General features: G+C 53.8%; 1 protein-coding gene across 3 annotated transcripts; it reads left to right on the top strand.

The window, feature by feature from the left end:
• The first annotated feature begins 2,898 nt into the window (after positions 1-2,898).
• RAB15 (RAB15, member RAS oncogene family) lies at positions 2,899-25,908 on the top strand. 3 transcript variants are annotated; one of them, XM_081146732.1, is made up of 7 exons: positions 2,899-3,159; positions 19,549-19,609; positions 20,317-20,484; positions 20,989-21,066; positions 21,781-21,870; positions 23,053-23,118; positions 23,297-25,908. In XM_081146732.1, the coding sequence occupies exons 3-7, from the start codon at positions 20,335-20,337 to the stop codon at positions 23,453-23,455; spliced, it is 543 nt and encodes a 180-aa protein (XP_081002858.1). In that variant the 5' UTR covers positions 2,899-3,159; positions 19,549-19,609; positions 20,317-20,334; the 3' UTR covers positions 23,456-25,908. The 3 variants fall into 3 exon arrangements, with proteins under 3 accessions (XP_081002858.1, XP_081002856.1, XP_081002857.1); XM_081146730.1 differs by having other exon boundaries at positions 2,941-3,159; positions 20,424-20,484; XM_081146731.1 differs by lacking the exon at positions 20,989-21,066 and having other exon boundaries at positions 2,941-3,159; positions 20,424-20,484.
• The last annotated feature ends 1,023 nt before the right edge of the window (positions 25,909-26,931 follow it).

Below are 26,931 nucleotides of genomic sequence, written 5' to 3'. Positions count from 1 at the left end.
TGAGTGACCGAGGTAAGGGGATGATGGAATTAGGCATTTCATTTGCAAAGACTCTGGTTAAAGCAAAGTTTGTTATCTCCAGTAGTTTATGTGGTTCTTTTGCTAACATTGTCCCAAAATCCGAGTTCCAACATCTCACAGAGATGAGATGTGTGCGCACGTGCACTCACAAGAAAGAGAAAGAGAGAAGTTCTTTGTCTGATGGCTCTTCAGAACCATCTTTTAAGTAGCTGAGCCAGGATGATAATGGAAAGTCTAGAAGCTTGGACTTCTAGACTGTTCCTTTACATATACACCAGATCGCTGGTTTATTCTAGAAGGATATAACTCAGGAACAGCCAGACAGAAGAAATGCACTGGGGCAAGGTGTGGGGAAAGGGCGTGGAGCTTCCACTCGCCCTCCTGGTGCCCCTCCCCCCTTTCTTAAGCAGTGTAAGCTGCTGAATTTGAGATGAGCCCAGCATGATGAAATATCCTCCATTTTTTATGAGTCTGGGCATTTATTTCCCTGGATTTGTTCAGGAAACCTCACTTCCTTTCCTGTCTTGCCCAGGGAAAGCCATTTCCTTCAAAGTGAAGTTCTTTCTTGGACTAAGAACTCACCTCCGGTTACTTCTTTGCTGTTTCCAGGGACAGAGGCAAGCAGAGAGCCACTGATGGTCCCAACGGGGAGGCCTGTGGGGAGCATTTACCATCACAGTGCCAATCAATGGGAAGGCCACTGCAGTGCCCAGACTTGCTCAGGCTGAGTTGAACTTACACTTAGTAGTGTGTGTGGTCCTGTGGAGGAAAATCACAGCAGGACAGGCCTGAGTCCTGGGCAGCTGGGGTATGTTTACCACCCACATATGCACAGGGAAAACATTACAAGGTGTTTTTTTTTCCCCCCTTGGCATTTATTGAGTACTGTGTCAAGTACTATACTAAGTCCTTTCCACAAATTATTTTATCTTTCCAACAATCCTGTGAGGATATCCTAATTTCACAGATGAGGAAACGGAGGCACAGGGGTTCAGTAACATGCTCAAGGTTGCATAGCTGGTGAGAGGAGGAGCTTGGGCAAAACCCAAGGATGCCCAACTGCAGAGCCCTCAGCATGCACCAAAACCCCAGCGTAAATCCAGAGAAGAGAAACACACCTGGAAATCTATTTTTTTTTTTTTTTATCTTCACCCGAGGATATTTATTCCATTACTTTTCAGAGAGAGTGGAAGGGGGAGAGAGAGAGAAATATTGATGTGAGAGAAACACATGGATTGGTTGCCTCTGCACGCACCCCAACCAAGGCCGGGGACTGAGCCTGCTATGGAGGTACGTGCCCTTGGCCGGAATCAAACCCAGGACCCTTCAGTCCTCGTGCCTACGCTTTAACCACTGAGCCAAAATCCAGTGGGGCACACCTGGAAATCTTAATGGAATCCACAGGATCAGTTTCCTTAGCTTTTAATGTAATCAAAGTAGCTATCAGGTTCAGGTTTTTTTCCCCTTTATTATAAATTTTGACACTTTGCCTGAAATATAACTCTTCCATTAAATGGACTTACTGCTTTCCTTGACCTACTCCTGAAAAACACATTCTCCATCTAATACTCAGCCTGAAAACAGTCTCTCTCGCACACACACACATACACACACACATTTTCATCACTTTTAAAAGATCTAATGGGCCAGACTCCCCTAATACTCATTCTTAGGAATAGGCAATTTTCTAGACTCCAGAGAACATTTATTTGCCTCTCTCCAGTGCTCACACATTCAGCAGTAGTAAATTAGATCTTGAAAGAGGCCCATTCATTCTTCGGTGCCATTATGTACACTAGCAGAAATACTTAGTGGTTTGAAATAATGTATTGGCATCCTGAGCACCTACCCTAAGCAGCTTAGACCCCAAACAGAGACTTTTGCCTGCACAACACTTCCAAAGGATTTTGGGTTTGGAAATGTATTTATGATCATCTATGTTTTGGGCTGAAGGAGGTCAGCACTTTTCCCTGTTTCAAGGAAAACTGGGATGGGGGAAGACAGAAGACAGCAGACACAGTCACACAGGGTTACGGGGAAGCCAGATGGCAGAGAGGGAGAATTCCAGCAACGCTCTTGCGTGTTCCTGGAGATCCCGGCTTCGTCCAAGTATTTGAATCCAGACCCTGATCAAGGCCTTCCGACCTGGGATGAACCCAAGCGAGGACCAGCCCCCGGGGCCTACTCGCCGCCCCTCACCCCCACCCCAGGCTTCTGCAGGGGCGGGTTCTGGGGGTGGGGGGAAGGCGGGGTTGGCAGGTTGGCAGGGCCCGGGTTCGGGACGGGACGGGATTTGGAAAGAAAAGATGAGACCCCAAAGCCGAGTTTGGTAGAGGTGGGCTGGTGGGAGCTCACTCCAACTCTCCCTTTCCGAACGTCCACGGAAAAACAAGAGTGTTCCCCTCGGGGTCTGGTTCCCCGCACGAAGGGGTCGGGGAGGGGTTGGGAGGGAGCAGGGCCCCCACGGGCAGCGCGCCCCGCGGGAGGGGAGGGAGCGCGCAGCGGCCTCGCCCCCGCGGCGGGGTCTCACTCCCCGCGCGCGCTCCCCGCGCCCCTCCAGGCGGCCGCGGCGCGGGGACGGGGAGGGGAGGGGAGGGGAGGGGAGGGGAGGGGAGGGGAGGGGAGGGGAGGGGAGGGGAGGGGAGGGGAGGGGAGGGGGCGGGCGCGGGGACGGGGACGGGGAGGGGAGGGGAGGGGCGGGCGCGCGCGGGGACGGGGGAGGGGAGGGGAGGGGAGGGGAGGGGAGGGGAGGGGAGGGGAGGGGAGGGGAGGGGAGGGGAGGGGAGGGGAGGGGAGGGGAGGGGGCGGGCGCGCGCGGGCAGCGCCGCTCTCTCCTCCCACCGCGCGCCCGCCGCTCCGCGCTCCCCCGCACCCGGCGAGCGGGAGGCTGGCGCGGGGCCGGCCCGCCTCCTTCCCGCCGCCCGCGGCTCCCCCGCAGGCGCGCGCCGAGATGGCCGCGGCCGAGCGGGGCTGAGCCCGCCGCCCGCCGCAGCCGCGGCTCCCCGCGCCCAGCCATGGCGAAGCAGTACGACGTGCTGTTCCGGCTGCTGCTGATCGGGGACTCGGGCGTGGGCAAGACCTGCCTGCTCTGCCGCTTCACCGACAACGAGTTCCACTCCTCGCACATCTCCACCATCGGTAAGGGGCGGTGGCCCGGGGCTCCCCGCCCCGCCCGCCGCCGACCCGGGGCCCCCTCCCTCCCCACCCGCCCGGGAGGAATTGTTCGCTGCTCTGGCCGAAGGCGGGGATGCGAGAGGCCGGGGCGGGGGCATAAATCCCGGGGTGCGGGGCCACGGGCTGGGGACTTGAGCCTCGGTTCCTGGAGGTGAGGGGTCCCCGCTGCTGTCCGTGGCTAGAGATGGGTTCCCCGGGCTCGCGCTGGGGAGCCCTCCCATCGAAGCCGAGAGAAACGGGGCGGGTGTAGGCCTGGGTACCCCGAGCTGGGGCGGCGAGGATCTTAGCCACTGAAATGACACCCCCACACCCCCAGGTTGGGGGGACTAAAGCCCAGTCCCTGAGTCACTGGGTTCCCCCAGATCAGGGATGACCCGATGTGGAGCCTGGAGGGAGAAGAAAGGAAGGGAGGGGCCGAGGGGGTGAGTTTCCAGGGCACAGCCGTGGAGGTAGCCAGGCGGTGGGACACCTGGAGGAGGGTGTAGATGAGGTGAGACTCCAGTGGCCTGTGAAAGGGGCACTTACAGCCAGTTCAGGAAACGCAGCCAACTGCTTTGAAGGAGGCCGAGGAACCGCAGGAGTATTTTCCCAGACAGGGGGAGGATGGCAGGCAGGACCTTACCTTAGAAACACCTCTGATCTGGCAATGCTGGAGCTTGTGCTTAGAGGGCCCGGCCTGGTGGCACCCCCACAGGACTGCGATGGGATCACTTGCTCTGGCAGGGGATGGTGGCCTCCCCTCTGAGGGGGCTCCTCCTTTGGGAGGTGGAGGTCTGAGCTGAGGGAATTACTCCCACATCTAATAGGTGCCCTGACTGAGGCCTGGAGTAGCCTCAGCAATGCCCAGGTGCCCCCTCTTGTCACACAGGGCCCTAGCCCTTGAAGCTTCCGCCCTCCCTTCCAACACACACTTCTTGTCAAGAGAAGAGGGAACAGGTAGAGTCAGGAGGAACAGGGCCTTGTGGTTAAGAGGCCGTCTTTGTTGTCAGAGGGACCTGGAGCCCTCGCTTTGGGGCAACATGACCTTGAATACCACTTAAGCTTCTGACCTTCAGTTTTTCCTCTGTAGAATGGGAATAATAATAGTACCTACCTCCCAAAGTGTTGTGAGGAATAAATGGGATAATGTTTGTAAAAGCACTTAGCACCAACTCAAACACGTGGCGAAACTGGATAATGCTGGTGTCCTTCCTGTCATCCTCACTGACCTCCTAGGGGCTTGTTCTCTCTCTGCTTCATTATCTTCAAGGGACTTCGAAAGGTCAGGGAACAGATGCTTTCATTTTTCCCAGAGAAGCTCCTAGGAGGTCCAGAAGCTTGGATGAGAGACATCTCAGAGGGATGGGTAGGGCACAGAGACCGGGAGAGGGCTCCATGCCCCCCGGGAAGGCTCAGAGGAAAGAGGAGGTGCTAGAGAAAGGCCTGGGAGTGAGCAAAGGAGTGGCCGAGGAGCCAGATGGGACGTGAGGACAGGTGCAGGTGTGGGGACAAAGGGCAGCAGGTTAGCACTTAGAGAAACTTGCAGTGGTTATTTTGGGGATGGGCCTGGTGTCAGGAGCTGCTGAGCTATCACAGAGGGCAGGGGGCTGTCTGGTGACCCCAGGCTTTTGCCTAAAGAGTAGTAGTTTGCACCCTGGTATCCTGGCCACATTTCAAGTCCTAGGAGTGACCGAAGTTTTTCACTGGAGAGCTTTCCTCATCTACTTCACTTCAGAAGCTCTTGGGCTCCTGCTCAGTGTTGTGGGGGAGTTAGACCCCCCCAGGAGTCATTTCTCCCTTTCCCATAAACAAATGAGGGAACTGCTGTCTCTGAAATACCAAGATGGCCCTTCCGAAGCTTGTGAAAAGCCCTCCTTAAGTCCCTGAGCCCTGTATCGCTAATTGCCAGCCCTTCTCCTTAATGGCTCTTCTACCGTGTCTTCTCCCATCGTAGACGTTTCTTCCAGCCTGGTAGGAAATGTGTAGTTTCCCTTGCAGGCCACAGGGACTTCCCCAGAATCCCTCTGGGGCTGACCACCACGTGAGCAGAGGTGAATCAGTGAACTGGGTGGAGGCGTCTCCACGGCACCCTAACCCTCCTGTCCCCACAGGGCCCTTGGTATATTGACCTGAACCCTGAAGACCGCTCTCCTCGTTTTTTCTCTGCTTCTGCTGGCTGGGTCCGCGGTTCCCCAGGATGCAGAGGACTGTTTAGGAGTTTGGATTCTGTGGAAGAGAAAGAACCCTGTCTTTCTTCACATCAGCCTTTTAAAATCTGCCCACTGGGTTTCCTAAACGTGTTCTCGTTGAAAGCCTACTGTACCTCCCCTTGGGCGTGTTTCTCAGCAGCAACTAAGACTTGGGGGAGGAATGGGATGATCAGGAAAAGCTTTCTCCTTTTCTGGATATAGAACGTTTTCCATAGAGATGGAAGGAGCAGCCAGGGGACACATCAAGGAGCCAAGAAAAGGGGTGCTACCAAGTCATAGTCATAAATTTACCCAGTCAAAAGTCTGCATGGGTCCTGTAGGTAGGCTTGGTGCTGAGACCTGGAGATTCCAAGACGCATAATACACGTTGTCTGAGGCACATTCTTTTTCCTTGCTGGGCACTGATCTAGGCACCTTCCTTGGAGCTTCCTTTGTGAATGGGGAAAATGTGGCAATTCACCAAGTAGAGCTAAGATAGAGCTCAGACACGTAGACCATGTTGATATCTTCTAGGCTGGCACTTTTTTTTAAAAAATCCTCACCAGAGGACATTTTTTCCAGTGCTTTTCAGAGAGGGGGGGGGGCCAGGGGGAGAAACATTGATGTGATAGAGACACATCGATTAGTTACCTCTCGCACGCACCCCAGCTGGGGCTGGGGATCGAGCCTGCAACCGAGGCACATGCCCTTGGCCAGAATCAAACCTGGGACCCTTCAGTCCATGGGCCAACACTGTAACCACTGAGCCAAACTGGCTAGGGCTAGGCTGGCACTTCTGTGATTTACTGTTTAGGCCACTTCCTGTAAGGGTTTGCGACATTCCAGAGAGCAGCCTGCCAGTGAGGAGACCTTCCCTGAAGGCACTGACCACCACTCTTCTTTCTAGTCAGCAGGTGGGCAGGTGGCAGCTGGACCTGTGCCACTGGCATGCCTTTCCCATGCAGCTGTGCTGATCCAGATGTGGCTCAGAGGTGTGCAGCTGGTGCCTTAATGTTCTCTGCTGTTTCCTGACAAGACCATCTTACCTGTTAAATTAATTGAGCATTTACTATGAAGCACTGTGCCTGGCATTTAGAGAAGTATTGCAGTCCACCTTTTCCTGCCCAGAAGCCTGTAGTTGGGGAGGCAAGGCAGGCCAGAAGAGCCTTGGCCACAACCAGATAAAGTATCTGTGAGCACTTAGTGAAGCGCTCTTCAAATGTAGGGGATCGATGATCATCGTGATCATTACTATTAATGAAGGTCTTACGGTCATTATCAGCAGCTAAACCCTGATGTAAGACTGTGCATGAGGCAGCCAGTGAATGGTGAGGGGACCATGAGTGCCGTTGCTACAACCAAGTGCTAGAGGAGGTCGGAGAAGGAGAGGGGCCCTGTGGACCAGAAGCCGCAGGGAAGGCTCGAGGAGGGGAAGCCGAAACCAGGCCGGCAATGGGAGCTGCTTTTCAGTTCCTGTAGGGGAAGGAGCAGATGGTGTAACAGGCGCAGAGACAACAGAGGTGGGAATTCAGTGGGTGTTCTTGAGACTCTGGGCAGTCTGGCTGGAACAGAGGGGGGTTTTAGGGGAAGAGTGAGAACAATACTCTCTCTCTCCCCCAAACTATACTTCAGTGCCTTGAAGGAGAGACCAAATCTTACTCCTCTTTGTTTTCATAGTCCTAGTACAGGGCCAGACACAATCTCAATAAATGTTGAATGAACAAACGAATGAATGAAAGGGGGCAGAGGGCACTGAGGGCCTGGCTGAGGGGTGGAACTTGAGCCTTCACAATAGTATAAGTTTCTGAGCAGGGGAATGATGTGATGATAATGGCACTTAGGGTGTTGGCTGGAAGAGGGGTTCAGACTTGCAGCAGTAGACCAGTCAAGGGCTATGGTAGTGTCTGGGCACGAAGGAGCCTCTCAGCCCATTCTCTCTCTTCTCCCTCCTAACCCCTCCTGTGGCACCAACACCAAACTCCACACTGTCACCTGTTCTCTGTTCCCACCCATCAACCTGACAACTTCTGAAAGGGCCTCATGTGACCTGCGCTGCCTGCCCAGGCAAGGAAACCGTGTCCTAGCCTACGTGGACATCTGCGGGCAGGTACTTTTGGTTTCCATTCTGTGTGGCAGCCAGAGGTGACATGTAAGGCACTAACGCAAGCTGAAGGGATGGTTCATGAGTTGATTTTCTCCTGCTCATCCTTGGTCTTCTCTGAGTACATCTGTCCCTGGTCTTTAGACCTTTTATGTTAAAGGCCACCCACCATTCAGCTGCACCTCTCTGGGCTCTGAGGAGGCTGCAGCCTGTGATTTTCCGGTTTGGCTGGTTAAACGGCCGGCCTTGGCTTCAGGGCTGCTTTCTCTGGCTGGGTTTGTGCTGTAATATCACCTTTCTCAGGAAGTTCTGTTTGAACTGACTCTGGCCGCCTGGGGCAAGGACTTGTGGGTGACTGAACGGTAGGGAGAGGGCTGGAGGAAGACCAGAGGGGAGAGATCTGATTCTGGAATCAAGCTGCCTAAGGAACGTCAGGCCAATGCTTGGGCACTGGGTCTGTGGGACCAGACCATGAGGCACTGTGGACCTGTGCCGTGTGACACTGTGGGAGGGCCTGGGCGGGGTCTGTGCTCCAGCACTTGGGCAGCCTGAGACAGGTCTCTTCCCACCCTGTTCCCAAAGCCCCCCAGAAAGGAAGGGAGGGTGAGACGCCAGGAGTAGAATGAAAAGAGCACAGATGTGAATGTGAGTAGTAAGGAATTTTGGTCCCTTAGTGATCTCTGTTGTTAATTCATTAGTGCTTTCTAAGTTCATAGAGAAAATTAGGAGAATGCATTTCTAACCATTATTTACTGCACTGTGGGAGGTAAATATATACCAGTACCAAACTTCTGTAAATGTACCGCAACATAACCAGTAAGGTTAACCATACACATGCGAAGGCTGTATCATATCTTGCACGTAAATCAGGAATCAAGCCCATTTGCCAAATTTCAATTTGATGTTTACTGACATTTTTATGACAATACGAGGTGGGTAAATTAGATACCATTAGTATATTATTACTTAATGTGTTTATCATTGGCTCTTTTGCATGCTTTAATCTGGTTAATATATTTAAATTTGGTTTTTTTCCTTTCTGAAGGCTCTGTTTACAGTATTTTATGATACCATTGTAAAGTTCAACTGTATCAATAAAAAACAAACTGTAAAAAGAAAGAAAGAAAAGATTTCGAACAACCTCCAAGAATTTCCCATAGCCTTCCTGGCTCCGTGACCTTTGGACATTTATTTAACATCTATTTAACATCTCTGCTTAAGTTTCACATCTATAAATTGAAGATAATAGCAGAATCTTTCTTAAAGGTCGCTGTGAAGATTTCAGAGGCTAGTAAATACAAGGCGCTTGCAGAGCCCTCAAAAAAAGTGGTAGCTGTTCTCATTGTATTATTATTATTATTATTATTATTATTATTATTATTATTATTCCTAGCTTATAACAGAGTCGTAGAGATGAATAAACTATCCACCACTCATGCATTCGGTCATTTGGGCACTGTTTACTGAGCACCCACTCATACCGGGTGCCGTGTGAAGAGCTGGGGACAGAGCAGTGAACACAGCACAGGAGTAGGCTCTGGGTTTCATTCCCTTGTCTGTGCCAATTTCCCCCTTGCCCTGGCAGTGCTGAGGCTGAGAAGGAAGAGTTGGTGAGGGGGAGTGGAGGAATAGGGAGTGGAGGATTGGGGGCTGCTCTGCCTCAGGGCTCTGTTCTCTGCCAGGCGTCACTCTGCCTCAGGCCACCTTCTGCCCACCCCCTTCCCCAAGGCCATGATCCCCGATAATGGCTCTGAAGCCCTCCCAGGATTTCATTTCTGCTGCTCTGTGCACCTCTGCCACCTTCACAGCTCTGCAGATTCACCCACGGCTTTCTTTGGGCGCCCTGGTTCCTGCTCCTTCCTCCTCCCAGCCTCCTCCTGCTCCCTGACAACTTGGTGATGAGCTTTATGACATGAAAGTCGATATTTGGCCAATGCCTTTATACCCCAATTGCCAGCTCCTCTCAGAGTGCCTTCTTCTGTAATCTAATATTTGTGCCCGTTTCCCTGCAAAACTGCCAATTTTCTGACCTCTTCTTGGCTCTTCTGCCTGGGCAGCATGCTTTGTCAAGGGGACCACAGAGCCTCCTGGACATTTAATTCCTCACACTGACAAGGAAAGGGCTCATCATCAGCTCTATTTTGTAACTGGGGAATGTGAGGTCCTGAGATAAGTGATGACTCACATCTTGCAGGCAGGTGGCCCAAACTTGAACCTTCTCGCCTCCTCCACTTTCTGCAGACTGGCTTCGTGCATGCCCTTGCTCTTTGGAAGGTCCTTCCACAGGTTGCCAAGCAAAACGTCCTGTGAGCCAAAGGGAAGAGGACCTGTGCCTCCCCCACCCCATCCGAGGGCTTAGGGATGGAGGGACAGTTGTCCCTCTGCTGCTGTCCTTGAAGCGTCCCTGTGGGGGACAGTCAGGGTGTGATTGGGGATTCCAGCCGGGGGACTATCATGGGGTGTGGTTGAGGAATCCGGCTGGCAGACCTTTGGGGATGAGATCTGAGTGTTGCCCCCTTATAACTATTTGATAATATATTTACTGAGAATTGTGTGACCAGGGCTCCGTGATCTTCAGACAGGACAGTTGGCTTTGAAATGTGGGTTGTTCCTGATCTCTCTTCCTGACTAAAGTTTTCTCTACTCATCTTTTCTCCTGCACGTACTGACTTCATTTATTCACTCACTTGCCCATTCATTTTTTCTTTCACTCATTCGATTTGTTGAATAATATGTAGTGAGTATCTACCTTCTACCAGGCGATGAGAATATGAAATGAGTAGGATGCTTTTTTGCCCTCTGGGAGCTTACAGCACAGCTGGGGAATCAGGCTTCCAAACAGACAACTGGAATATTATGCAAAAGCAATGTCAAAATGCTTTGGAGTCACAGAGGAGTGACTGATTCTTCCGGGGAGGCTGGAGAAAGCTTCACAGAGGAAGTGACATTTGAGTGGGGCCTTGAAGATGACGAAGGCTTTCCCAGGGGACAAGGGCTGGGGGAGGAGGTGCTCTCTTCTGCCTGGCTGGGCAGCGGGTAGTGGCCAGGTCCTGGTCAGACCAGCTGAGGCTCAGTTCAGTCCTTGCTAGGCTCTTTGTGAGGCTAGATGCACCTGGAGGCCCGCTCCCCTCCAAGATGTTTGCTCCTGAGGCTCCCAGCCCCAGTATCTTCCCCCCAGAATGTTCTGCTGCCTGTCAACTCGGTGCTACCTGGGAAGAGGCTCAGGAGGAGGGTAGAGGACTGAGAGGTCAGTGCCCACCGACCACCCAGCAGCAGGCTCAGGAAGGCGAGGCCCAGGTCAGGGGTCTGGCGGAGGGGAGTGGGCCAGGGTTAGCTGGAGCACACGGCGCAGACCCAGTGGAGGGCTGTGCTCGCAGCAGTGGACAGGGCAAGGGGAAGGGAACCGATGTTCCCTGAACACCGACTTTGTGTACCTGCTGTGTACACAGAAATAGTGTGTTTTACACATGAACATTCAGCGTAGAGATATAAAGTGGGGTCACGGAGCCCTCAACTCTGCCTTGCTAGTGTTTGAGAAGTTTCTTTGTACGTTTTTCAGGCTAGAGGCTGTAAACGAGTTTACACGTATGTATGTGCATGCACACGTGTGCACATGTGAGGGTGTGTCCCCATGGGATCCGAGGGAAGGGAGGGAAGGGTCTTGCCGTGCTTTTTCCCTTTGTAACAAAGGAAGGAGTAACGTGGGTCCCTCTTCCTTTTCTCTTCTGAGGAACGTGAGTTTGCCTGAAACGTTTTCCTGTCTCAGGGACATTGGCTGCGTCCCCTGCCTGGGACCCAGATCCTTCAGATCTTCTCCCTGCTGGTACCTTCCTGTCATTCAGCTCTTCGCTCAAAGGTCAGCTGCTTTAAAGGTCTCTGACCAGCTGATGGGAAGCAGCTTGCGCACAGACCTCCTCACCGTCTGTGTCGTCCTTCCGCTCTTGCTTCCCCACACATTGCCCTCTGAAATTGTTTGTTAGTTTACTTGCATACTATCTGTCTTCCCCACTCGAGCAGAAGCTCTCCGAGAACAAGGGTCTTTCTGTATTATTCACTGCTGTGTCTTCTAAGCTTAGTTCTAGGGACATAGTAGGTGCTCAGTATGAATGAATGGATGGATGCGTGCATGCATTTTCCTAGAGTACTTTTGCTCTTCCCTGAGGGAGTTGCAAACAGTATCGGTTTCTTGGGACTTTTTTTTTTTTAAATCCTCACCTGAGGATATGTTTTTATTGATTTTAAGGAGAGAGGGAGAGAAAGAGAGACAGAGAAACATGGATGTGAGAAACATCGATTGGTTGTGTCCCCTAATTGCCCTGACTAGGGATCGAACCCACAACCTTTTAGTGTACGGGGACAGTGCTCTAACCAACTGTGCCACCCCACCAGGGCTTCTTGGGACTCTTAAGGCAATGAGGAACTCACTATGCTACAGGGGTTTGGGACTGTGAGGAGAGGGGGGAGTCCTGTAGAGGTGAACTGTTTCCAGTAGCCTGTAGCTCTTCTGCTCAGATGAATATGAGAGAAGCTCAGATGTAGGAGGGAGCAAGAACCTGCTCCTGTGATCCCTGTGTGAGTGGGTCCTCTTTGGTGTATGAAGAGACAAGGGGCTGACATCTTAGACTAAGGTCAGTATTCCCTGTCACTTGAGGTCACTACTGGTGTCATACGATGCCCATCAGCTCAGCCAGGCTGCTGGAGCAATCTTCCAGGACCACCTCATGGCCGGGGGCTCTGGAGTAGGGAGCTCCTAGGGCTCAGGTACTGGGGATAAGCATTCCTTCCAGCCTCTTGGCGGCCTGGGTTTGACTGGGAAACCCTTCTGCATGATAAAGCCCCTGGGTTCCTGGTGTACTAAAGACTGACCCTTGAAGATTTATAAAAAAATTATATGTTTTTATTGATTTGATTTTATTTTAATTTATCTTTATTGTTGAAATGTTTTTCTTGATTTGAGAGAGAGAGAGAGAAAAGGAAAGAGAGAGAGAGAAACATCAATCGGCTGCCTCCTGCACGGCCCCTACTGGGGTTCGAGCCCGCAACCCAAGCATGTGCCCTGACTGGGAATTGAACCTGCGACCTCTCAGTGCCTAGGACGACGCCCAACCAACTGAGCCACACTGGCCAGGGCCACCCTTGAAGATTTTATGTGAGGGTGGTAGCCTCTATAGAGTTGTCCTGGTCCCCATACCACCTTCCGTGTTGAAAAAAAGAAGAGGGACAGAGCATCATTCTGAAATCTCCAGTCTTTCTTGCGGGTGGGCGTCCTAATCAGACCGTTGACCCCGGTTCCCCGGAGGCTAAAACGTGGCCTTGGCATTAGATCAGGATTCTGTCTGTCCCAGACCAGGGCCTCCTGTATCTCTGCTTCCCTTCCCTTCGCACCAGGGCGAGATGGTGCGAAGGCTGACTGAGCGTTTGCTCGGAGAGCCTGGGCGAGGCCGCACGGGGGCAGTCAGCCTGCAGCTGGGTAAGGGGGGGCAGTGGGCATGTAGTCCACAGGCTGAGGCCAACGTCCCCAGACAGACGGAATGAAGCGGACACTGCAAGTGGCAGGTCTGGGCAGACACTCTCCCTTTGCCCTTCACTTGACGGGCAGGAGGGACATTTGTGTGCCAGGAGCCCTCTTCTAGAATCTTCTCCTGAGCCTGTCTCTTAGCTCTACCTCTCTTGTTCCCCTCGGTATTCTCCCCCTCACTTGCCCCTCCGTTGGGGGAAATGGCGTCATGGGTCTCCTCCAAATGGCTTTGGTCTCCTTCGCTGAGAGAATGGGGTTTTGAAATGGGGGTTACTCTGATGCCTTGTCTGGGGTGGCAAAGTCAGGCAGCCTCCTCCCCGCAGGGTCTGCCCATCCCTAAACTTGTCTTGGGGTTGCTCAGGGTGACCTCTGGAGGTGACCTCCTGCCACAACCCCCGTGAACTGCACATGTCCCGCACATGCTGGTGTCCTGTGAAGGAGGGCTGGGTCCTTCCTGGAACCTGGGCTGGGTAACTAGAGCCAACAGGGCTCCAGGGATTGGGTGTCTGCCTTGGGTTTCAGGTGTATTAAGTTGTTCCTGTTGTGGCGTCTCATTGCTCCTGAAAAGGCTCAGGTCACGCTGCTGGTCCTTCGGGCTGCGGTTGATCATGGTGATAACATTTGGCACCCAGAAGAGCCCTGTTTCCACTTGAAGCATGTGGCACTTAGCAGGGAGGCAGGCTGGCACCTGACATTAACCCATGAGGGTCTGCGCACCAACAGGCACACCCTTGTAGCCAGACTCGGGGGGCCATCGGGGCTCCATGGTGGGTGGCATTTTCTCTTTTCGTTAAACCGCTCCAGCTTAGTGCTAGCTCTCTGTCTCGATTCTGACTCCACTCCCTAACATGAGCCCCTCCTGCTTCCCAGAGCTCTTTCCACGCCCCAGGCTATAACCCTGGGCTCCTGAGTCTCATCCTCCCAAGGGACTGAAAGCTTCAGCCAACGTTCAGTAAAGCTCTGTGTGCCAGGCCCTGTGTGATGGGTTTTATACCTTATCTCATAATCCTCACAAAAACTCTCTGACATCAGGGACTGTCACCCCCATGTTATAGATGAGGAAATGGAATCAGAGGTTAAGTAGCTTTCCCAAGGCCGCACAGGGAATTTGCTGTAAAGGTGGGATTGAAACCAAACTGACCTCACGCCTGTGTCCTGGACGACCGTGCCGCTCTGATTTCTGAGCCACACTTCCTCCATGCTTCCCAGGGCTTCCTTTGGAAGCAAACAGGGATGGTAAGGGGTGTTCTTTCCCCTGGGCATGTCCTGTCCCCTCTTTCCACCGTCTCCACAGCCCCTCCACTGCTGTACTGGGGAGGCAGTAAGCTTGGCCCTGTTTTACTGCCCAAGGTGCATATCTTAGGAACCAAGTGAGTGCCAGTGCCTGTCCCTCGCCCTGTCCCACCGACCTGCCCAGCCCCCTGGACCCAGAAGAGGGCCTCACATGTCCCCTGAGTTTTCTGACAGCAGCTGTCCCTGTGCTCCAGGCCTCTGGTTGTGGCCTGGCAGCTGCTGGGGTTGCTGGAGGAGCAGAGGCCACACAGCCGGGGACACAGCAGGAAGAGCCAGAGGCCATGGGTGCATCAGGATCTGGCTCTGTCACTTAACTGAGGATTTTTTCTTGCTAGTGTCTGTGAAGTGTTCAGATGGCAGGACACGCTCCCTGGGCCAGGGGAATGCCACTAATGGAATTGCTACTTTATGTGTGGCACTGTATGGAGGCAGAGGTTTTAAAAACAAACAAAAAACTGTCAAATACAAAGTATGTTATCTGCCCCTAGGTACTACTTGGGGCACTAGTTGCCCCATCCAGTTGGGGCTAAAAGACAAAAAAAATTGGAGGCAGCAAGGGGCAAGGCACACCGTTTTTAGAAGTCTTCCTCCTAGCCCCATATTTGAAATGTCTTGCCTGCCAGCCAGGGTGGGATGGGGGGCCTGGGGGGAGCCATTAGGTAGCAGTGGACTGTCCCAGGCTGTGACTCTTTGGGCAGCTGAGGCGCTGTCTAAGAAAATGGGGTTTGCAGTGAGGCTGGAAGGTGGGTCTGGTGTGGGCTGCCGGCTGTGCGGGGGAACAGCGCCCTAAGCCTCACTCTGGCCAGCACGTTTGTGCCTTTGGCATCCCCGCTTCTCTGCCCATCTGTCTATCTCATGCTCCTCTCATTACCAACTGGCCAGTCCCCTCTGCACCATCTGGAGGAAGCTGGTTTGATCAGCTTAGGTAGCTCCCCTGGTCCCTATTGGCCAGGTCACCTTGGGGGACACTAGCAAACCCACCTATGGCCTCCTCTCGGTCAGATATCCACCCTGGTCCAGTCAGGAGCTGCTTCTCTGCAAAGAACATGCTGAGCAGAGGCTTTGGGTTGGGCAGTTCCAGCCAGACAAGGACACTGGGTGTGGCAGACACCACGATCATCATATCTGAGGTGCTGGGAAAAACCATGAGCTGCTCGCCAAGCTGTCGGCCCTTGGCTGGGAGGGGCTCCATCTTCCCTGACTCTCCTCTGGGGGCTCCAAGGTCTCTAGGAACCTCTGCCGAAGCTGTGTGGGGGTGGTTTGCTCGTTTCCTCACACCTGAGCCATCCCTGTGCCTGGGGCAGGAAATGGGCTCTCCGTAGGGACCCTGAGGTGGCACCATCCAGGGTGATGCTCTGGGCTTGGTGGAATCATGAACTCTCAAGGACCAAGGGGTTCCCTGAAAATGGGCTGCGGCGGGCTTGCCCCATGTGTGCCCACTGTGTCACTCCTAGATGCCTCCTAATACCAGAGCAGGTGCGGGTTCTGCTGAGGCGTGGCAGAAGGTCCACAGCCTCGGAGAGTTGGGAAGCCACTGGTCGGGTGACGAGTACCCTGGGTAGGTTTTAAAGAGGCTGGTGTCCAGTTCTGGCTCAGCCATAAGATGTGGGAACATGCGTAAGTTACTTGGCCTCTCTGTCTCATGATGATAATCTCCACTCCTGCCTGCCTCGTAGGCTGGCCTAAGAACTGAGCGCTCTGGATTCCCTAGCCAGGGGGTGTGCTCTCTCTGTATGGTAATAAGCCTTGGGTGTGCTTCTGCCTAGAGATGGGCCTGATGGTGGTTCTTAAACTTTGTGTGCCTGAGATTTAGTAGGGCTGGGTGGGCCTGGAGAGTTCGCATTTCTAACAAGTTCCACCTGATGCCGAGGCTGGAGGTCCAGGGACCAGACTTTGAGAACCACTGTCGTGGAAGCTGCTGTCAGAAGTGAGACCCATGGACCAATAGCAAAAGCCTCACCTGGAGGCTTAATGCAGCATCTCAGGCCTCATCTACCACCTGCTGAACCAGAATCTGCATCTTGACACAATCCCCACAGATCTGCATGCACCTTAAAGTTTGAGAAGTGCTGCCTTAGAGGAGCCAGGATGAGAACACACTGGGTGGAGGGGATGGAGAATCTCTTCTTCCTGTTGATTCTGCAGATGGAACAGAGAGCGCGAACCTGGTAGGATGTGCACCCAGAGGGGCTGATGCGGACAGCTGAGGGCAGGCCCTGGAAGGGAGAGAGAGAGGACTCCTCCCCAGGGAGGTGGAGAAATCAGGAAAATCTGAGGAAGTGAGGTGGGCCTCAGAGTAAAGGCTTCTTCAGGCGGCCGTCATTTTGCCCATCAGACGGGAACGGTATTCTCTTGAACCCCTTCAGCTGTGAGCAGGGCACACAGTGGGACCAAAGCCTTTAGTGGGGAGGACGGTAGCTGTGAGGAATGTGAGGGGTGCACACACATCGAATAAACAGTTTGCTGAGCAGCCGTGAGGGCCCAGCTGAGGTGACAAAGCATGAGTCTGCAGGCGACTGAACAAGGCCAGTGTGTTGACCGTCGCAATGCTCAGCAATGGAAAAAACCAGCAGCCACACAGGGAGACGGCAGGGGCCACGGGTGGGCACAGGCCACAGCGGCCGGGGGGTGACTGGCAGGGCGGGCCCAGTGGAAGGTGCAGGCTGTGCGGGAGTAGGGAAGAGGAATAGACCCCACTGGGGATCCTTGGGCTGTTCATCTTTAAGTTTAAAAAAAGAGGCGTGGGGCAGTGGGAAGGGAGAGGAAAATCCCTCCGAAGTCATAGACTTTCTCTGTTTCTTCCTTAGTGCATGTGAAGAGACAAAATTGAAGCATTTGACTTCTCAGAGAGGTTAAAACACTTTATTGGGTGGTCAAGAGGGCTAGGTTACAAGATGGTGGGGGTGCTGTGAGCCCCCAGAATTCCCCAGCCTGGATTCCTGGATTCCTGAGGGAGGAGGGGGAAGGAATCCAAGCCTAGCTCTCACGCCCAGGGTAGTTGTGTATCCTCCTGTCTGTCCTGCCTCTTCTAACAGCCTGTATTCCTTCTCAGGGAGGGTTTCCTAGTGCTGGGATCCCCCCACCCAGCTCAGTCCTTCTCTGGGACCTACAGAGGGACGGGGTCCCCAAGTATAGGTAAGGCCTCTATGCCTAGTTAGCATACAGGTGCCCATCATTCCCTCAAGAAACAGTGAAGGGGTGCATGGCTGCGGCCTCACACAGGCCTCTGCTCTTGCTGTGCTGACCTCGGGCTGGTTATCTCACCCCCTGGGCCTTTGTTTCCTTCCCACTAATCTCTGAGGGCAGGGACCATATGTCATTTTTGCCACTGCGCAGGGCACAAAGTAAGTTCCCATAGAAGTTTTAGGAATAAAGGGAGTAGAACCTTCTATCTCCACCCCCACCCCTCGCCGCCTTGCTACCACTTTGCACGAGGCATCATCCGTGACCAGACTTGCTGGGCTAGTATGAGGATGAGCTGGTTTATTATAAAATGAACAAAATTGCTGGTTCTCCTGGGAAGAAGGCACTGTAGCGTGAAAAAAACCCAAGAATTTCTTCATTCCCTTCTATGCCAGGTATTGGGGAGAGGCAAATTCTTGACAACTGTTTGTCTAGGGAGGGCGTGAGCATGCTAATGCCCCCGCCAAGGCCAGGTGCCCCCTCCTCGTTTCGCTCTCCTCTCTGCACCTCTCGGCAGACCGGGAAGAATGACTGCCAGGCACTGTCCATTTGGAAAAGTACAGCTCCATAGATAGGAATCAGCGTGGGCAGGCAAAATGATTCACATCCGACCAATTCAGTTTAGTTCAAGTTGTTCGTTCTGAACCTTGTCTCCCTCTAATTAAATGATGATTGGTCTCGACGGTAAAAGGGAAGAGCCTGAACTTAATCTGTCTGAATTTGTGGAAAGCTGGGGACAGGATGGATAAGGGCAGATGTATTCCCATTGGCAAAGAACCAATGCCCAGGTGGAGTGTCAGCCGTGGGAGGAATTCTAGCACCTTTGGGGTCTTCAGGGACTATGGTCCAGAACTCTGCCTTTCCCACGTTCTCCACCTGCAAACTGGTTAATGATGCCCATTCCTGACTTGTCTCTAAGGAGTACACGGAGACTTAAGCTTAATTAACCTACTAGACGCAGTCTTGAATCACTGGGCAGTGACCGGCATAGTCAGAGCTGGGGAGAGGCTGGTGATAAAACCTCTCGGCTCATCTCCCCATCATCACTCAGATGCAGGCCTGTGTGCTGCTGGTAGTGCTGACTGCTCTTGCTGCAAATTTCCCCAAATATGTTTCTGCCCTGCACTGGTTTGCCAAATCCTTACGTGTCCCATGTCCCACGGCAGCTGAGCTCCTCACGCCTGAGACCTGTTTGTCTTCCTGTCCCTCCCCAACAACACGCTGTGCCACTGCCCCTTCATCTGGCCCTTGGCATCACTCACAAGCTCCTGCTGTGACCAGGACACTACTGGGGCATGATGGGAGCTACAGTCAACTGAATGGCCACCAGGTGCCAGGCACTTCTCAGCAACCCTCTGAAACGACTGGTAATGACCCATTTTACTGATGAGGAAATGGAGGCCCAGAGAAGCAAGCTGCCTAGAGTCATAGCTGTGAGTTCAGTGGCCAGAATTCAAGCTCAGGCCCGACTTCAAAGCCCAGGCTCCCAGCAAACAGCAGTGCCCCCCCACAGTAAACCAGTTAGTCAACAACAGATCACCAGGCCCTCTCCATGGTGGCCCATCATACACACCACAGTGGGAAACGGTCCTCCTCTCTCCAGGGTCCCTGTGCCTTCCCCACATTCATGACAGCACTGTAACCCCTCCTGTTAATAAGGCAGAGAGAGAGAAAAACTCAGGCCCATGAGGTGGATCGCTGTTCCTAGGAATTAGACTTCCAGGAGGGATTAATACAGTGGCTCTCTCTGGAGGTTAACTAGGAAGATGTCACATGTGAGTGAGACACATTTGGGGCTAAGCGAGGCAGCGATGGAGTGGATTCCCCTGTATTCCCTCATATTCACTCCCTGTGCCCCCGAGCCCTTTACTGCTGGCAACTTGCAGCTCAAGGAGGAAGGGAAGCCCCATTCAGAGCACCAGACACTTCCTTAGGGTCAGTTTTGGGTTCAAGGAGGCCCTCAACTCATGCTGTCTTCCTGCCAAATTCAACCAAAGGAGATCCCTTCAAGTGTGAGTGCCCTGGGCCTTCCTGTTCAGTTTGCAGAGGGTTCTCAGTCCCTAACTCTCTTGCTCTCTTCCTCCCTCCAGGTGTTGACTTTAAGATGAAGACCATAGAGGTAGATGGCATCAAAGTGCGGATACAGATTTGGTGAGTTGGGTGGGAGGAGAGGACCTTGGGCTGCTCTCTAGCTGCCACTGTCATGTGTAAAATCCTGAGGCTTCACCTGGGACAACTGGCCACCTGTTGGATGGAGAGAAATGGAAGTCCCAAAGCCCATCTCCTGCTCCCATGAGCCTTAGGCTCCAATCTCGTCTAAAGAAACTTTATGGGACTGACCACAAGTCACCAAAAGGCAGGAACTAGAGGAATTGGCAAACTAACTACTGTGGGTTTGTCTTAGGATTAGGCTTTGTGCTGGGGCTGTGCGGCCTCGTGGTGGGATTGGAAGGAGGAAGGGCCACACCACATCGGTTAGGGTGGGACGCTGGTGCGAGTTCCTCAGGGCAGCATGGTGCAGTTCCCACAAGTGGCCACAGGGGGCCGCTGTGGCTCTGGCCTGCCGCTCCTGGACGCCCTGCATTTGCCAGCTGTGGCGCTGCCTCCCAATTTCAAAGTGATATGGGCATTGCCTTCAGAGGTCCCATAAGATCTGGAGATGGGACAGTCCAACCACTCTGGCCAAATTCTAGAGAGAGTTGTCAAGGCCCAGTGATGGTTGTGGCTTCTGGTGCGGATGTAGTTGACAAGGCCCCACAAGCCCTGTCAGCACCAGATGACCAGGAATCTCTTCTGCAGAGCCAGGTATGTTCAGATCCCCTGAGAGACCAAAGCTCCACTGGTTTTTCACCCTACAGCTCCCCAGTCTTCCCTGCATGGGCACAGGGTCTCCCAGCTCCTGCTCCTCCCTTCTCACCTGCTTCTGTGGTCCCTGCTCTTCTGAGGGACTGGCTTTCTACTGCAGGGACACAGCGGGGCAGGAGAGATATCAGACCATCACAAAGCAGTACTACCGACGGGCCCAGGTGAGCCACCATTTTCAGGGGTCAGAGGTGGGATGCTGCCGTCCACACTCCTAGCTCCGGGTGTTTGAGATATCTGTGCCACTCACCCCCAAAATAGGGCCCTCGGATTGCCTGCTGGGGAGGGGAGCCTCAGGGCAGCCTTTAGGTTGTTCATGGACCATTCATTCATCAGTTATTCTCTGAGCACTCACTCCAGGCAGGCCCCCACCCTCACCCTCCATCCATCCTGGGCCAAAGACCCAGGTCCAAGTATTTGGTGCCTTCCTACCTCTGAGTTCTGTGGTGGGCCTAGGAAGCAATAGCTTTGGGAGCCTGAGACAGAAGAAGTGCTGGGTGCTGAGGGGTCCTCATTGTGCTAAGCAGAAAGCAGGGAGAGTGGGACCCAGTATTTAGGCGCCACACCCACTTCTGGCCCCACGCCTCTGTGCTATCCCTGTGCGCACCCCTCCCCCATCTTTCTCTCCCACCCTCTCTCCACGCTCTCTCTCCCGCTCTCTCTCCCAGGGAATATTTTTAGTCTACGACATTAGCAGCGAGCGCTCTTACCAGCACATCATGAAGTGGGTCAGTGATGTGGATGAGGTAGGAGATGCCGCCTCACTCTCGGGGTGGGGGAGGGCACCTCAGAGGGGAAGGCAAAGGGAGGGCCAGATGGGAAAGGTCGAAGCCCTTGGGGTTGGGGAGCAAATGCTACCTGGAAGGCTTGCCCTCCACGGCCCCGGATGAAGAGCTCTGGGTCATACGACATGGGGAAGACGCCCAAGCTGCCATTCCCTCCCATGCTCTGTACCCTGCCGGGCTCCCATCGCCATTTCTGCCCCAGAGATGAGTTAGGCCTAAGCCTACCCTGTGAACAGCTTCTTTCCCGAAATCTCAGGACTGCTGGGATTCTCGTCCTGGCTCTGCTGTGGCAGCTGTGGAGCCTGGGGCAAACCATTTGAACTCTCTTGCATCCACAGTTTCTTATCTGTAGAATGAGGGCTTGGTCTTAAGTCCAATGTCTTTTCCAGCTCAGATACCAGTGGCCCATTCCAAGGAAGCATTCCATCATCTAGGGTGGGGCACTGGGGAGAGTTCCTCAGAATTAGAGTGTTTCCTGCCCTAAGCTGTCCCCATGACACTCCCTGGGGTCAACCATGGTTCTTGGGTGAGCCCGGCACGTGCACCCCGTCAGCCCACTCTGTCCTAGGGCCCTTAGGTTTGGTGCTGTTGTGGATGCCAGTGTAGACGGTGTGGTGGGGAGACAGGAGGGAAAGGTGGCACTCACTGGTGGTTCTGCCTGTCCTTTGTCTGTAGTATGCACCAGAAGGTGTCCAGAAGATCCTTATAGGAAATAAAGCCGATGAGGAGCAGAAACGGCAGGTGGGACGAGAGCAAGGGCAGCAGGTAAGTGGGAGGGAGTTGAATGGATCCTCCCCTGGGGTTTTCTGCTGGCGTCCAGGGCCAGTCCTGAGAGCTGGGACCCAGGATTCTGTCACCCCCATCAGCACCCTCACACCTCCTGTGGTAGGCTAAGGCACTGGGTGAGTCGCCCTCTGTGAGGGTTGGCTTTCTGCCCTTCGGGACAGTGATTTGGGGTCCATCCTGATACAAAGACCTCTTAGGAAGCAACTCTCCCAGCTCCAAGTCCCCCAGAGCAAGATTACCTCTGCTTAAGAGCTCACCCCAGTGTTAGTGATGAGGAAGGACCTCAAGTTGCTGACTTCGTCTCTCACAGCATCCAGGCATAGCTGTCCTCTCATAGTCATCCACCCCGCCACACCCACTCCCTGTCTTCCTGCCACTGGGAAAGAGGTAGGAAGGCATGCGAGGAATGAAGGGCCCATAATCAGAGAAGCCATGGGAGCAGAGAGGGTGGGAGGGTGGTGGCGAGGGGATGTCCAAGCACAAAGGGAGACCGTCCTCCCAGAGGACAGAAGGACAGATAGTGCTAGGACAAAGAGTCGTCCATCCACTCCAAGGGCCTCAAGAGCTTTTTCCTACCTCTCCAGTCAATAGCATTCCTCTAGCACTTAAGATAAAATTGATTTTTTTATATTAAAAAATAATAGTCATAGAAGAATCTGAAAGTAGAAGCAGACCCTACTGGAATAATAGTATTTATTGAACACCGTATGTCCTGAGCAAGAGCTCTGAGATGCATGACCTCAGTTAGTCATTCCACAACCTTGGTTCATAGACGCTGTCGTCCCCCATCAACAGGTGGCAGAGCGGGGGCTTAGAGGGAATAAGTGTCCTGTCCAAGGCTGTACAGCTGTCAAGGGGCAGCACTGATTTTCGAGTCTGGGTCTCTTTGCCTCTAAAGCCCATGTTTTTCATGAATTTGCCATATCGCCGCAACGTTTGGGTGTCTTTGTCTCCTGATATATGATGTATGTTGGGTGTGTATGTGACCCTGTGCTAGCCTCTGTCTTAGAAGGAGCTCTCAGCCTCATCTGAGAAGTCATCTACTCTGAGAATTGTCCCCACACAGCATGGGCTGTGAGGGCAGCGGCAGAAATATGTGCAAGTGCTGTGGGCACCCCCTTCCCCCACTGATTCCCTTTCAGGAATGTTCTTCTCTTGCAGCTGGCTAAGGAGTACGGCATGGACTTCTATGAAACAAGTGCCTGCACCAACCTCAACATCAAAGAGGTGAGGCTGAAGCCCAGCCGCCCTGTGTCCCCGGCTGGGTCTGGAGTGGGAAGCAAGAGGAGAGGGTGGCAGATAGGAGCCGAGATAAGATGAGACCTCGCCCCTTGGGCAGTTACAGGGGTGCAACAGGAAGAAGAGGAAACGCTGGACTAACTCGTGCCCCTTGGTTTATTTCCAGTCTTTCACGCGTCTGACGGAGCTGGTGCTGCAGGCCCACAGGAAGGAGCTGGATGGTCTCCGGACACGTGCCAGCAGAGAGTTGGCATTGGCAGAGCTCGAGGAAGATGAGAGCAAACCTGAGGGCCCAGGGAACTCTTCAAAAACCTGCTGGTGCTGAGGGTCCCGTGTGGAGCACCCACAAATCCCCCGCCCCTCAGGAGGCCTGTGGGCTGACAGGGAGCCTGGGCTGTGCCCTGCTTCTCTCATTTGGGTGACCCTGTGGAACATCTGCAGCTGCTACTCCCCCTGCCCGGCCCTGAGAGCAGCTCCACTGTCACCTCTGAGCAGCCTCTGCCCCCAGCCCCTCCCCCGGAGGGGTGTCCTTCAGCCCATTTCCCCAGCCGCAGGCCTGCTATGAGCCCCAATGTGCCACGAGCACACTCACCGCCTGAGCTCCCCAGACAACAGCGTCTGGAGTCAAGGCCTCTTTAAGGCTCCTTCTCAGTGCATCTGTCTCCTGTCTGCATTTTCTCTTCTTTCTCTGTCCCCTCGTGCCCTTTGCCCTGTGTGTCCTGCTTTGTGGCTGCTGGTGCAGCCTGTTTCTTTCCTTTCTTCCTAACCCTAGCCAAGGGGATGGACTCCGGCTCATGGGGATGCTCCTTCTCTGCTCCTGGGAGAACCCCACCCTGCTTCGTGGGTGGGCCAGAGGCGGTGGGGTGCTTCTTCCTGTCCTTCCCTCCCCACCGTCCCTCTTGTGCCATGGGCCCGCCTCACCAATGGTCTGGGGACGTGGAACAGCAGGTAGGAAGGAAACACCCCACGTGGTCCTCAGCCAGGGGCTGCCCTACCTCTCCCTGCCTGCCCCCCAGCTTTGGACTTGCTTGGCTACCTGCCCACCTGCCTCTTGGGGACCTGAGCTCGGAGGCACCTGAGGTGCTTCAGAGAAGAAAAAAATGATAAGGGGATAAAAAGGCACCTCCATTCTCTACCTCCCATGCAGCCTGTACACAGTTTCTCCCCACCCGGGCTCCTGAATTAAAGACGTGAACTGAAGCCTGAGGGCACTGCAGGGGTGAGGAGAGCCCTGGGGGGAGTGATGGGCAAGCCAGCCACGTACTCCAGGAAGAGGAGCCTTTGGAAACCAAGGACTGGTTCCTGTATTTCAGGTTAAGAGCAAGGGAGAGCAGGCCAGGGACAGCAGTTTGCAAACCAAAGGGGACTATGGGCTCCCCGGGCCCACCTTCTAGTTCTTGTATGAGAAAAGCATTTCCCCACAGCTCCCTGGCAGGGGAGAGGTGGGCCTCCACTGCCCCCAGCCTTCCGCTCATGGTTTTCCCGAGACCCACAGCTTGTGGGAGAGGAGCGGGGACTTCATGGGAAGAAAGGAAGCAGGCCCTGGAGGGATGCTCGGTGCTGTTCTCTCAGCCTTCAAGACAAAGTGCTCACCTTGCCCCTCTGGCTCCTGGAGAGAGGCTTGAGGGTTTGCCGACTGCACTGTGGCCACAGGCGGAGGGAAGAAAACTCCTCCAGAACTCTCTGTTCAGGAGGAAGGGCTTTTTAACCCCATGTGGCCCAAGAGGAGCTTGAAGAAGGCCCTTTAAGGAAGGGACAAGTTAGTTACCAGCCCTCGTAGGCTCCTGCCCACCTTCCTCAGCAGGAGGATCTTTCTTAAGCTACATATTAGCCACATCGCATGGCTGGGCCTGGAGCTAAAACAAACAACTGAGCACTGAGCATTCACCAACTGAGGGCCCAAATCCAGGGCATACCCATGTGAAGGATTAAGAGCCCCACTTCCTTACTCCAAAAGGGGTGGGGGGATGGAATCTCTAAACCTTTCCTCCAGACTTTTAGCAAACCAGGAGACAGAAGAGGGTGGCTCAGGATGTAGGAATGGGGGTAGGTTGGCACAGTGGAAGGAAAAGGAAGGCGGGAATAGTTCTAAGTCGGCTAATGAGAAATTTAGAGAGCTGACTCTCAGGTGAAGTGGTGACTATGGCTAGAGATGCTTCCTTGAGGACTGACTCCTGGTGTCGGGACACAAGCAGCATCAGCCTGGGGGCGGGGGGGGGCGGTAACGCCAGCCCTCGGCCCAGACTTGAGAGAGAAGTTGGCTCCAACCTGCCGGTCAGTGTTGCAGCCCTCCCTGGAGATCGGGTGGAGCATCCCTGCCTTTCTCCTAACCCTCAGGACAGGAGCTGTTTCAGCTGCCCCAGAGGTTCTGGGAGGGAAAGCAAGGGGTTGAGATTCTATGGCCTGATTAGCCCCATTCTAGAGCCACAGCTGGGGAAGGTGGGGGAGCCAGGGGGTTGGGATGTTAGGGTGCAGCTATGCTTACCAGGTACCGCAGTCGGCCTCACCCCTAAACTTCTCCAGTCCAGGAGGTGCCTGGGGTCTGGCATTAGGCCCAGACTGTTGAGCAGGTGCTCCTGCCTGTTTACTCATCTCTGCACCTGCCGTCCCGAGACTCGGCCCAGCCCCAGGCCCTCCACCTGCTCCTGAGCCCCCACCATCTAGCTCCCTGTGATGGGTGAATGTGTACTGTGTCTCGGGTCCAGTATATGAATTGTGAGCAGGGTTCATCTATTTTAAACACAGATGTTTACAAAATAAAGAGTATTTCAAACCACAGGTGTGGGTGTGTGTCCCTGTCTGCGTCCCTGGGAGCAGGTCTTGCTCAGGCCCTGGCAGTTAAGGGGCGAGGCAGTGCTGGTGGAAGAGGCCCCAGAGCCCTAAAGCAATGGCAGTGGGATGACAAGGGGAGTGGCAAACGTCTCCCATTTTGTACCTTTCCCAATGCCACCTACAAGGGGGCCCCAATTAAAGCCCCCTTACTCTGCAGTGGGCTTATACTGCAGAAATAAGACTGAGCAGAATCATTGAGATGATGAATATCTATGTCTGAGGGAGTCTTTCAGGCTGAGAAGGTTCTCCCCTATCAGATGGCACAGGAACAGGCCTTCCTGAAGGCATGAGGAGGGACTAAGTCATCTTTCAGGGGTTCATCCTAGCCCTGTGATTGACTGCCCCAGGGGAGCAAGGCGGACCAGGATCTTGGAGGTCGGGGCGGGGGGGCTGTTGAATACTAACCTTGGGGTACAGAGTTGATGGAAGAGGCAGAGAATGTTAGGGAGTGAGGGTCGATTGAAGATAGAAGGCAGGACCATAGTCTAAGATCTTAGCCTGCACATTCCAGTTTAGAGTGCTCGTAAGACTATTTCCTCAATTCCACCGGTCATACTATGAGATAAGGAGGGCGATTATCTTTATCCTGGCTCAACAGTAAGGAAACGGGTGCCCAGGGGCCCCACGTAGCTGGCAGAGTCGTGGCTAGAGACAACCGAATTGAAATCTCTGGAGGAGAAAGCGTGGCCCTCTCTATTTAGAAAATTCTTGAGAACCACTGGAGTTGAGAACCACTGCCCTGAGCTTTCTGCCTGCTAAGCCGGTACAGAATCCAGAACAGCTACTGTCCCTGTGGAAAGCTGTGGGAATCACACACTTTGAGCATGTCACAAAGTTACAAGCTTCCGGAAAGTGGGCTGGTTTGAGGTAAAGTTGGACAAAGAGAAATTCTAGGAGAGCCTTATCAATTTAATTCAGTTGTGAAAGGTGAGAACCTGGGTGACTCAAAGGGTCCTGGGCTGTATCTGG

Source organism: Miniopterus schreibersii (genome assembly GCF_964146895.1).
Source record: "Miniopterus schreibersii genome assembly, chromosome: 1".
NCBI classification, from domain to species: Eukaryota; Metazoa; Chordata; class Mammalia; order Chiroptera; family Miniopteridae; genus Miniopterus; species Miniopterus schreibersii.
The sequence above is the reverse complement of the archived record's forward strand: the minus strand, read 5'-3'. Positions and strand labels throughout refer to the sequence as shown.